Raw genomic sequence first — 12,058 nt, 5'->3', positions numbered from 1 at the left:
TGTGCCGGGCCGTTGTCGTTCCTGCGCGTCCGGTCAACGCCACGAAAATCAAGGGCAGCGTGAAAAGGTCTTTAGTCTCTCGGTCGAGATGAATGACTTCCTTGACGCCAATTACTGTTTTAGTATTAGCCCGCGCTTTGGTGCCATCTTAGCGTGTTATGGAAAGAGCATGAAAATAGGTGTGGTTTCCAGCAAATAAGTGAAGATCAGTTGCAAAGAAAAACATTTGAATTTTTGAATAGCGTCACTGTACTGTGTACTTTTATGTTTTTGTAAAGCTTTATTTGAACCTTATTTGGCATACGTTTAGTAGGTTACAGATTGAGAGGCTGTGATAGATGGTTTTATCCAGATCATGACACCAGCGTTTCACACAATTCCAATTTTATTCAAATCCCTGACTTGGGCAAAAATATAGATATATTATTACACAGTGGCAACGCATAATAGGTGACAAATTGTGTACCAAAAGAGTTCTCTTTTTCTGACAAGTGTCCAATTTTGAGTTGTCCCCCTCCCCCTTTGTTTTCTTTTTGTAATGGAGCCAATATGAAGGAGAGTTGGTGTGCAGGGAATAACATTCAGTCAGCCATGATCCAATCAGAATGTTTATTTTTCGATCGCCATGGTCAGATGTTGACTTTAAGCGAGTTTTTCTGCAATTTCGAAGGGACCCAGTGTGACATCACCTCTCCATTCATAAACTGAGAAAGAAAGATGAAACACATGTATTACATATCAATATCAGACACTTTCAAGTAAGGACTGCAATAAGTACCTTCGGCTTGTTTCACTGAACGGCCCTTCCTTGCGCCGCTCCAGTTAGTGCCACTGGATGAACCGCCCCATCCTGGACCCCCGGAGCCACCGGGGGTCCAGGATGGTTTGCCTGCCTGGCCGTCACCTGCTTGAACACTGCTGCTGCTGTGCCAGGTAGTGCTTCCTGTGGCACTTCCAGAGCTACCGCTGCCCCAGGAAGTGCCTGAGAAAACGCCGGTTTGCTTGCCTCCTGGTAGCTTGCCGCCGCCTGTTTGAGAGCCACCACCGCCGCCACCGGAGTTCCAGTTACCACCACCTGTTTGAGAGTCACCGCCGCCGCCACCAGGGTTCCAGTTACCGCCACCTGTTTGAGAGCCACCACCGCCGCCGGGGTTCCAGTTACCTCCACCTGTTTGAGAGCCTCCGCCGCCGCCGGTGTTCCATTTACCACCTCCTGTTTGAGAGCCGCCACCGGTGTTCCAGTTCCCACTGCCGCTGCCTCCACCTCCAGTGGTTTGTTGGTGTCCACCGGTACCACAGGTGCTGCATGCAGAATCCACGCCACTAGCCTCCCTCCAGCTGGAGCGGTACAAAAGCAGTCAGTACCACATGTGCTACAGTATAGGTGCATCTCAATAAATGCGAATATCCTGGAAATCGTCATTTATTTCAGTGATTCAATTCAGAAAGTGAAAGTCGTTTTATACATATTTACTCACCAATAGAGTGAAATATTTCATGATTGAATTTGTTTTAATTTTGATGATTATAGCTTACAGCTAAAAAAAAAAAAACACCATCATCATCCATCATCTCATGAGACCACTACAGTAAACACCCGCTTTTTGCCGGGGATAGGGCTTAATCCCTGCCAGTTAGTGAAAAACCGCGAGTTAATGAGACTATTCATAATTACCTATATGAGTTGTTTAAACTGTAATTATACAACAAAATATGGTCCCAAAACACTTAAAAACCATTTCAAACTCATCTTACATTACACTTAAAAATAAATGGCTTGTACAGCGAATATTTCCCCTAACTTCCAAAAACAACCCAGGCTATCTTAGCTCCTCCCTGACATACAACGACGTCAGTAATTTGTATCTCAAATCATCTTTCCCTATTGAAATGAATGGAAATTCCATTAATCCGTTCCAGCCTGCAAACAAAAAAACAACAAAAATATTTGTAATATGTTTTTAATAAGGAAAACAGCACTCTATATTATTGTGCATGATAAACACAGATAACAATAACAAACATGTAAATAGAATGTAAAGAATTAAACAGTTTGTGTTATACAATTACTGTACTTTCTCATGTACAATGTGCATTTCTTCCCGAAAAAAATTGTCAAGTCAATAGTGCGCATTATACATAGGTATAGGGGGAAATGGGAAAAAAACCTTCACATTTGATAAATGTATGCTGCCATCTAGAGGTTATGAAAAAGCTATATACTTTCATTACAACATGCCACCGCCACCTAGAGGTTATGAAAAAGGTGCACACTTTCATTCTAGTATGCCACCGCCGCCTATTTTTTTATAAATTTTTTTGTCCTGTTCGGCTGTTAGGTCAAGCAGAATGGAGGATCTGTATTCCTTTTATGCTGGAACAGTTTTACTGTGTCAGAGTGGAGTTTTTAAGCTGCCGCTGTGGCTTCTTAGTATTATAATTTATATTTATTGAGAATCAGAGTCAATCAGTCGAAGAGAACAACGTTTCTAGAGGGGAGTGAGAAACTAAGTCAAAAGACAAAGCACTAATTGTAAACAAGATGAGAAAGGTAAATCATTACATATCTAGAAAAATGAAACATTAGATATGAGTGTTGTATGGGGCAGTAGTGCTACACCCTGTTAGGGAAGGACAGGACAAGATAGGACAGGACAAGGACAGGAGAAGACGCATGCAGGACAAGGGTTGTGAACCCGGCTGTAGAACTGGCGGACAGGGACACGTCCCACATTGAGGGACCGAGGGCAGTCCGCCGGCCCCACCGAGGCGCCTCGACAACTGGCCACCAGGGGGAGGCTTCAGGGACCCAATGCCACCGCTCCAGCCAACCCCAACCCCCCTTCCACTGCCCCACGCGCCCCGCCACCCCCCTCCACCCACAGGAGAGCAAGACACCCCCCCAACCTGCAGGGCCCACGATGCAGCCAGTCCCCGCCCAGCCCGAGGGTGTGAGGTGTCCCTTGTTTGTTGGAAAGGAGGGCGGACAGAGGCGCCCGACAAGGGAACAATAATGGGGGGTAACCCAGGGAGCAGCTGCGGGGCATGAGAGGGGAGCCTCAACGGCAAGCAGTCATCCAGCCCGGGGGACTCGGCCTCAGGAGCACCGCCATGAAGCTTATTGAGAACCCACTTTCCCCCCGCCACCTAGAGGTTATAAAAAAGGTGTAGCCTACACTTTCATTCCAATATGACAGGTGTACATATGCCTGCATATATGTACAGTTGTGCTCCTAAGTTTACATACACAGGTAGAATTTGGTGAAATGTTGTTGTTTTTTTTTTTTTTTTTTTTTTTTTTTACGTACAACTGATGACTGAACAACAACATAATTAATTTATTTATGATTGTTTTGTTTAATGGTAATGTTTTTCTGACATGCTTGACAGTTTAATTTGAATCCCATTAAAATAAAATGAAATGTTTTCTTTCAAGAATTGTACACATCTTACAAATTCTGCCTGGGTAATCAAACATATTAGCACAACTGTGTGTTTTCTCATTTACTAAATAAAACTATGTCTGTGAATTTAAAAAGAAGAGCAAGTAAATAAAAAAAAGTATTACGTGTTCAAATAAAGTGCTTAACTTCAGAATAATTCTTTAAAAAAACCAAAATACAAGATATTTAATGTTTTTATGTTTTGTGTTTTGTTTTATGAGTAGAAGCAAAATCCATCCATCCATTTTCAACCCCCGTTATCCTGGTTAGGGTCGCGGGACGCTGGAGCCTATCCCACCTGACTTTGGGCGAAAGGCGGACTACACCCTGAACTGGTCGCCAGTCAGTTGCAGGGCACATATAGACACGGACAACCATTCGCACTCACATTCACTCCGTCACTGAGTGGGAACTGAACCCACGCTGCCTGCACAAAAGTCAGGCGAGTGTACCACTACACCATCACTGACTCCAGAAGCAAAATCATATTGTAAAAATGCATTTTCCAGAATTTTGAGGTCAACTTTGGGAATGTGTATTATACATGGCTGGGCATTATACATGAGAAATTCCCGTAAATCACTGCGGCTCGCCACTGGTGTGTGCAACTTGGCCAAGAGGTGGGAGTATAATATAGTCAAGCAGACAAATGAAGAAGAGATTCACTCACCTACTGTAACTAACTCAGTAATCTGCAGTAATATTAGTTGTTTTTCGCAGAGGATAAAGAAGATGCCTGTGAGTATTGTTATAATTGCCGTCTACAAGCGTTGCTGCAATGTTTGTGTTCAAATATCTGTTCCTTAAAGCGTTAAAACACCACCACATAGATGCAATTCCTTAGCCTATCAATGGCATTTCCCCATATGTGTTAGCATTAAACTAGGTGACTTCAATGCAAAGTTTTGTGGTTGTTTTAAATACACAATGTGTTATTCTCATTGTGTAATGTTTTGTTTGACAGTAAAAATTAACTGGGAGTGGCATTATAGGAGCTTTTCAGCGACAAAAATAGGTTCCACAGAAAAAAAATTTGAATAAGTGAATTTGTGAATAGCGAACCGCAAATAGACAAGGGTTCACTGTACATGAGAAACATTTAAAAAAATAAAAAAAAATATTTAATGAGGTAGGAATTGGCCTGATAAATATTTATGTGTGTTTAATGCATCTGTCAGTTTCACTTTTAGAATTTAACTACTTAAATGTATTATTACTTGATATTATAATTGTAGTTGTTATGTCACAATTATTAAATAACCATTTGGAATTATTATCATTTCAATTATGATTTGACATTATTTAAATTATCTGACATTAGTTATTTTACATTAATCAGAATTCATATTTAAATTATTAGAAAATATAAAATTTTCTTTGAAAATGCCATTTACAGTATTCAGTATGATTTATTATATCACATTATGACATCAAATTGTTTAGTGACATTATTATTTGAAATTGTTTGACATTATTAAAATGATCATTTGACACTATTATTCCTTTAATCAATAATTGACCTGAATTAAATTAGACTTTATTAAATACATTCTCACATTATTTGGAAAATATTAATATTATTAAAATTGTGAATTAAAAATTCAGCTGTAAATATTTTCACTGGAAATTATAAACATAACATAATTCGAAAATGGTTATTATCTAAATTATTTATTTTGAATTCTTTGGAAATGTCAATATAAGTCAAATCATTATTTAAATGTATACTTAAAATTATTCTATTAAAATAAAATGACTTTTCTGCAATATTATCAGAACATGATATACAATAATTATAAATTTATTGCGATCCCCTCGCGTGAGTGTCTCGTCCTTTGTCATCACTCACCCGTTGATGTAGGAGCAGGCCCTGTGGTCAGCATCAATGTCGCGGCCTGTCGACGTTGCTCTCAAGTGGCAGGTAATGTACAGCTGTTGTATGAATGTCATTTTTTTTTTTTTTTAATGCTTTAGGAATTTTGTTTCTTAAAAATCCAGCTGGCTTCTCTTTGAGAGGGGCTCACCATCCCGCTGTCAGCACCCTGGAACCGGAAGGCCTCAAACTGGAACTGAAGCATGTTCTCTACTGTGCGTTGCATGAACCTGGAGTCTGCGCCTGTGATAACCGCGTCGATTAAACACCTGCACGCAAGAGAGGCTGAGTAAAGAGGGCATAACAGTCTCAGACCTGCCATTTCATAAAGTCCTTTTAATAACATAAATTGGTCTTAAAATGGGATTGTGGCGTGGTAATATGAAAAGCAGTATTTTTGCTGTTACACCGAATGTGATATGTTTAATAATTTTACAACTCACAAAGGCCTAGCACAGAATTTTTTAAAAACATTCTTAAAATATGAAGAGTATGATAAAGGCAGCAATGTGAAAAGCTGTATAAAAAAACAAAATCTGACTTGAAAGTCTTTCTAATTACATTTTGAATTATTCTAAAAATGTAATTATTTTAGAGGGCGCAATAAAATAAGATGAAAGCCAATTCATGTCTTTGGGTAGCAACGCTTGGTATGAAAGTTGCATGTAAATACAAATGTGCTGCAAGTATTACGGTCCCTCACCCAGTATCAAGGAAGGAGTATCTGGGGCTGGAGTTCATATCGGGAGTGAGAGTAGCTGTGCAGGTTTCCACAAAAACACGGAGGGGCACGTGGTGGTACTGCATGACAGAGGCCTCGATACGAATCATGTCTCCCAGGTAGTACTGATAGCGGGGCCTCTCGTGAACCCAGTCGTCTGTATGGAGAGACAGAATTTGATCGACATTTTTAAAACTTACACAGTACTGGAAAAGAAAAACAAGTGCAGCACTCACCGGTCCTCAGGGTCAGAGTGAAGTACAAGAACTCCTCGGCAACCCTGACCGCGGAGAACGGTATCCAATTTGGCTCAAGAGGGAGGCTGCTCACGTTGTGGTGCCTGAAGATTTAAATGGGTGTCAAAGCTCGGATGGGACTGCGAGTTTCCTTTTGGATTTTAAGGTGACCAAATTTGGAGACGTTTTGCTTTTTTTTGCTCCTCTCTTTGGTCAATGTTTTATTTTTTGTTACTGAGCTCGATTGCGCAAAAAAAAAAAAATATTTCAGGAAGATGATGGAGCATTTGGTTAACATGTCTGGGTTATTAGTCCAAGAACCTGCTTAGGATTTTGTCCAGTTTCCTCCCACATCCTCCCCTCCAAAAGCATATGTTATTGAAGACTGTAACTTTGTCCATAGGTGTGAATGCTTGTTTGTGCCATGTGCACAATGCTTGTTTTGTTCGGTCCAGGGTGTACCCTGCCTCTCACCCAAAGTTAACTGGGATAGATTGCAGCCCCTGTGACCATGAACAGGATTAAGCAGAACAAAATCAACAGATGATAGGATTTTCAGGAAAACAGAAAGAAATAAGAACCCATTACATTTTGGTCAATTTCCAGATAAAAGGTGCAAATTCTGCACTTCTTTATTCACGTTCAAACTCAACCACAGGGTTTTTAGACATATTTCTAAAATTTGCCCCGTTGAATAATGCATGTATTTTCCTGAAAAAATAATGTGTCACCTTGGGTAGTGACATTCCACAATCACAGCAGCTTCATTGGTCCTCACAATAATGGAGTCACCCACCCTGGTGGGGCTATAATTGAGAGTAAAGGTGTAGATAAGGGCATCATCTGTCATCTGTGGAAGGGCGACAAATAAAAGCAATAAACTGTAGGAAGACACATTAAAAAGTGACGCTTATTCAATATTGTTTCCAATTAGCACATTGTTCCTTACCCGTAACATGCTGCCACAGTCTTGCAGCTCAGTCTCGAATATGAGCACACGGGCTTGAGTGTCCTCAGCCACTGCGCCACAGGGACCCAGGGCGAGATCGTCGGGCTTAATAAACTGGCCTATTCCAAAGAAGTCCACCTGGGCCTCCACGCGTGCTTGCCTCTCCCCGCACTCCACGGAGACTGTTGCTGCGGGGACAGGGTGCCTCTGCTCAAAATCGGGCACATGCTCTACCGCAACCGTAGGCCCTTCGGGGTAGGTCCAGGTGAGCGGCTGCTCAAACAAATGCTTGGCCTGCTGCTGATCGTGGGGCGTCTGACCCGGCTTCTGGTATCCGGAGCAAAGGCTGCCGAACAGCGCCAGTGCCACAAGGCACACAGCGGCGTGATTCATTATCATGGATTCACAACGACCAGTGATCCCCACAAGATGCCGTAAGAACGAGAGGCGCGCTCGCCTACTTTTATAAGATGGCCTTGTGTTTGCCTCCCCTCCCGCCCCTTGTGTTGGAAAGCTCCCATGACAGCTGATAAGCCAACGTGTCAGCCAATCCAGTTGAACTGACTGCAGTTGTGTGGCGCTGTGCTTCAACTATGATGCTGATCTCCACTCGCCTTTGAATTGAAATTGTGCCATCCAGTTGCATAACATCAGATCACAATCTATAGTGTGCCAAAACAAGCCACACTAAGGCAGTAGAATAGTAATCGTAGAGCTTAACAAATGACTAAACCATCACCCAACAGAAGATGTTTGCCACACAGGGGTCCCTAAAACAATAGCATTGGTTATTATATGTAATCACCAAAATCATGTTGTATATTCCCACACAGCTTAATGCACCAGTATATACAGTAGCAGCTCTTCAACCTAAATGATATTTTCCATTTTCAGCTCAGAAAAAATAGGAAAGCACCTGATGATTTCTTGATTAAGATGTAAAATTATATTTATTTACTTGCACTCATAACCGCTGGGTTTGTTCCATTTAGGGGAATCACCATTCGCAGCCTCCCTGGTGTGGTCTATTCAGGGGTTCTGGAAGGAAGGGTCCGTTGGGAAGTTGAATCTCAGATTCAGGTGGAGCAGAGTGTTTTTTTTATGCTAGCTGTGGAACAGTGAACAAGCTCTACACCCTCGGCAGGGTCCTGGAGGATGCATTTGACCGTTGTTGCAGTTTTTTGCACGTGGTTCTGTTGGCTTCATTAAGCCATGATCTTCAACTCTCGCAGGAGCGGTTCACAGCAGAGTGTGAAGCAGTAGTGATAAGAATCAGCATCTCCAACTCTGAGCCCATAGTCTTCAGTTGGAAAAGGATGGAATGCTCTCTCCAGATGAGATCCTGACCCAAGGGGAGGAGTTCAGGTTTTCTGTGGGAGAATGGAGTGAGGGAAGATTGGAGTGGGAGATCAAGAGGTGGATTGGTGCAGCACCTGCAGTGGCACGTGCTCTGTATAGGTTTGTCGTGGTGAAGAGGGGCTTGATTTACCGGTTGCTCTACATTCCTACTTTCAGCTACAGCCACGAGCTGTGGGTCATGACCAAAATAACAAGATCACGGATACAAGTGTCTGAAATGAGTTTCTAAGCCGGGTGTCCAGGCTCTCCCTTAGAGACAGGGTGAGAAGCTCAGTCACCCAGGAGTGTCTAAGAGTAGAGCCGCTGGCCCTCCGCATCGAGAGGAACCAGATGATGGTGGCTCAGGCCTCTGTTTAGGTTGCCTCCTGGACTTCTCCTGTCCAAGGTGTTCCAGGCACAACCTACTGGAAGAAGGTCCCGGGGAAGACCCAGGACACGCTGGAGAGACTACGTCTCTCGGCTGGCCTGGGAACATCTCGGTATCCCCCCGGAGGAGCTGGACGAACTGGTGGGGGAGAGGGAAGTCTGGGCTTCTCTGCTTCACTTGCTGTACCTGCGAGCTGAACCTAGATAAGCGGAAGGAAGGAAGGAAGGAAGGAAAGAAAGAAAGAAAGAAAGAAAGAAGGAAAGAAAGAAAGAAAGAAAGAAAGAAAGAAAGAAAGAAAGAAAGAAAGAAAGAAAGAAAGAAAGAAAGAAAGAAAGAAAGAAAGAAAGAAAGAAAGAAAATAAATAAATAAAGAAAGAAAGAAAGAAAGAAAGAAAAGAAAGAAAAGAAAAATGGATAGATTGATGGATGGATGATTATTTCTTGACGAAGACAAATCATTGTTATTTACTTACATTCCTGAACAGAGAAAATACCGGGTTTTTTTTTTACCGGTTCAATGTACTTCATTATTTCTGGCTCAAATCTGTGTATAAAAACATGAATCCAATTCAAAATTCCACGTTCCTTTTCCAAATGGTAAAACATCGAGAGTTCATTGATATCTTAATAGTCTGCATTAAAGCAGTTTGTCAGACTCGATGGTCTCATGATGACAGGTGGTGTAGTGTGGATCATAAAACATGCAAAACAAAAATGGGACGTATGAATCGTGTTTTCTCCCAATCAGCAAAGAAAATGTTAGAATTAATGAAAATATAATTTTTTTTTAAAAAGAATACTTGTACTAGTGTATAAAGTAGTTATCAAAAACAAGAAGATTCCGAATTTTGAAAATTTAAGACACTTTGTCATATACTGCAATTGATGAATGAAGATAAAACTGTGCATTTTTTTTTTTACATAATCGAGGTATACTGATGGCGGTCACCAAAAGGTTATGTTGACAGTGGGTTAGGGCCACCTGCCCTCCACGGTACATGTTACACTCTAGCTTCTGCCAAAGTAAATTTGTGCCAATCGATGGTGGACCCAAGCACAATATCCAAACCATGAAAGTTGCAAAATAAGAACATCCAGACAACTGTGCATGTCCTCCGTTTTACATATAAAAGGAGCACGGTAACAGCAACTGACCGAGCTTACAGTATCAGATATATTTTTCAATGAAATGTTCAGATTCACAAGAAATTATGAGGAATAATATTATGTCCACCCCTTGATTAGTGTGCTGGGAACTGTATTTGTATAGTATATTAATAAGGAAAGCATTTATGCAAATAGCAGTATGGTATTTTAATGAGGTCTGCAGTGCCTGATGTGACAACTAGGACTCTCGTCAAAGATTTGAAGGATTCAGTTTCACTACGAACCAGTACAGGGTGTATTCTCTCACTCAAAGTTGTTCTCATTAATCCAGGTCATTGTGTTCTCAGGGCAATGAATGGATCGTAACTAGACTGTTGTGGTTGTCTTCAAAGGTGTTTTTTTTTTCCCCCCTCCCATCGAGCAGGATTTATCAGATCCTACACAAAGGCTAGATAGCACAGCACCACAGCGTGAAGTGTGGAAACCCAAGTACAGTATTTATACTCTAATTTAGAGGGATGGCCCAATCAAGAATGGATTTACTCTTGAACGACAGACGTTAAGATACACTGGAGAGAGCGAGGATTCAGCCAACCAATGACAGTCGTTTGGGGGAAATCACCCTTGTTAATTTCCATTCAGTTGTAACAATGGTTGTGGAAGCATCTGCATGCCAAAAGCGACTCTTTATTTGTTTCTTTGGAAGCGAGATAGCTGGTGTTGCAAGTCCCCTCCTCTTTAAGGAAGGTTTGTAAACCTTGATGTAGATGGCCTCCCAATGCAGCCCTATGGGTGGCACAAGTCAGTGCAAACTGTAGGCCGGTCCCAAGCCCGGATAAATGCAGAGGGTTGCGTCAGGAAGGGCATCCGGCTTAAAACCTTGCCAAACAAATATGAGCATTCATCCAAAGAATTCCATACCGGATCGGTCGTGGCCCGGGTTAACAACGTCCGCCACCGGTGCCGTCAACCTGCGGGGCGCCGTTGGAAATTCAGCTACTGTGGGTCGAAGTCAAAGAAGAAGAAGAGGTGGAAAGCGGGTTCTTCGGCAGAAAGAGAAGAGGAAAACACAGAGCCTAGAACTGAATGTGGGGACTTTGAATGTTGGGACTATGACAGGAAAATCTCGGGAGTTGGTTGACATGATGATTAGGAGAAAGGTTGATATATTGTGTGTCCAGGAGACCAGGTGGGAAGGCAGTAAGGCTAGAAGTTTAAGGGCAGGGTTTAAATTATTTTACCATGGTGTAGATGGGAAGATAAATGGAGTCGGGGTTATTTTAAAAGAAGAGTTGGCTAAGAATGTCTTTGAGGTGAAGAGTATCAGATCGAGTGATGAGGCTGAAATTTGAAATTGAGGGTGTTATGTGTAATGTGATTAGTGGCTATGCCCCACAGGTAGGATGTGACCTAGAGGTGAAAGAGAAATTCTGGAAAGAGCTAGATGATGTAGTTCTGAGCATCCCAGACAGAGAGAGAGTCGTAATTGGTGCAGATTGTAATGGACATGTTGGTGAAGGTAATAGGGGTGATGAAGAAGTGATGGGTAAGTATGGCATCCAGGAAAGGAACTTGGAGGGACAGATGGTGGTAGACTTTGCAACAAGGATGCAAATGGCTGTAGTGAACACTTTTTTCCAGAAGAGGCACGAACATAGGGTGACCTACAAGAGCGGAGGTAGAAGCACGCAGGTGGATTACATCTTGTGCAGACGATGTAATCTGAAGGAGGTTACCAACTGTAAGTTAGTGGTAGGGGAGAGTGTGGCTAGACAGCATTGGATGGTGGTGTGTAAGATGACTCTGGTGGTGGGGAGGAAAATTAGGAAGACAAAGGCAGAGAAGAGAACCATGTGGTGGAAGCTGAGACAGGACGAGTGTTGTGCATCTTTTCGGGAAGAGGTGATACAGGCTCTCGGTGGACGGCAGGAGCTTCCAGAAGACTGGACCACTGCAGCCAAGGTGATCAGAGAAGCAGGCAGGAGAGTACTTGGTGTATCTTC

General features: G+C 42.3%; 1 protein-coding gene across 2 annotated transcripts; it reads right to left on the bottom strand.

The window, feature by feature from the left end:
* Window positions 1-547: 547 nt before the first annotated feature.
* On the bottom strand, window positions 548-8,076 carry LOC133403114 (zona pellucida sperm-binding protein 3-like). Of its 2 annotated transcripts, XM_061677675.1 has the most exons (9): window positions 7,223-8,076; window positions 7,005-7,123; window positions 6,274-6,377; window positions 6,020-6,194; window positions 5,468-5,585; window positions 5,293-5,375; window positions 1,163-1,338; window positions 779-1,075; window positions 548-704 (listed from the first exon to the last, which is right to left on the bottom strand). In XM_061677675.1, exons 1-9 carry the CDS (start codon window positions 7,619-7,621, stop codon window positions 643-645), a joined length of 1,533 nt encoding a protein of 510 aa, XP_061533659.1. In that variant the 5' UTR covers window positions 7,622-8,076; the 3' UTR covers window positions 548-642. The 2 variants fall into 2 exon arrangements, with proteins under 2 accessions (XP_061533659.1, XP_061533658.1); XM_061677674.1 differs by having other exon boundaries at window positions 779-1,338.
* Between the last annotated feature and the right edge of the window lie 3,982 nt (window positions 8,077-12,058).

This window comes from Phycodurus eques, chromosome 5, assembly GCF_024500275.1.
Source record: "Phycodurus eques isolate BA_2022a chromosome 5, UOR_Pequ_1.1, whole genome shotgun sequence".
NCBI lineage: Eukaryota > Metazoa > Chordata > Actinopteri > Syngnathiformes > Syngnathidae > Phycodurus > Phycodurus eques.
The sequence above is the reverse complement of the archived record's forward strand: the minus strand, read 5'-3'. Positions and strand labels throughout refer to the sequence as shown.

What these genes read in the sequence shown, in the direction of transcription:
- LOC133403114 (XM_061677674.1), bottom strand. Translation starts at nt 7,621, where the DNA reads ATGATAATGAATCACGCCGCTGTGTGCCTTGTGGCACTGGCGCTGTTC. An exon ending in AGGGTGCTGACAGCGGGATG is followed by an intron (nt 5,376 to 5,467) that starts GTGAGCCCCTCT and finishes TTCATACAACAG; the next exon opens with CTGTACATTACCTGCCACTT. An exon ending in TTCAGTGAAACAAGCCGAAG is followed by an intron (nt 705 to 778) that starts GTACTTATTGCA and finishes TTTCTTTCTCAG; the next exon opens with TTTATGAATGGAGAGGTGAT.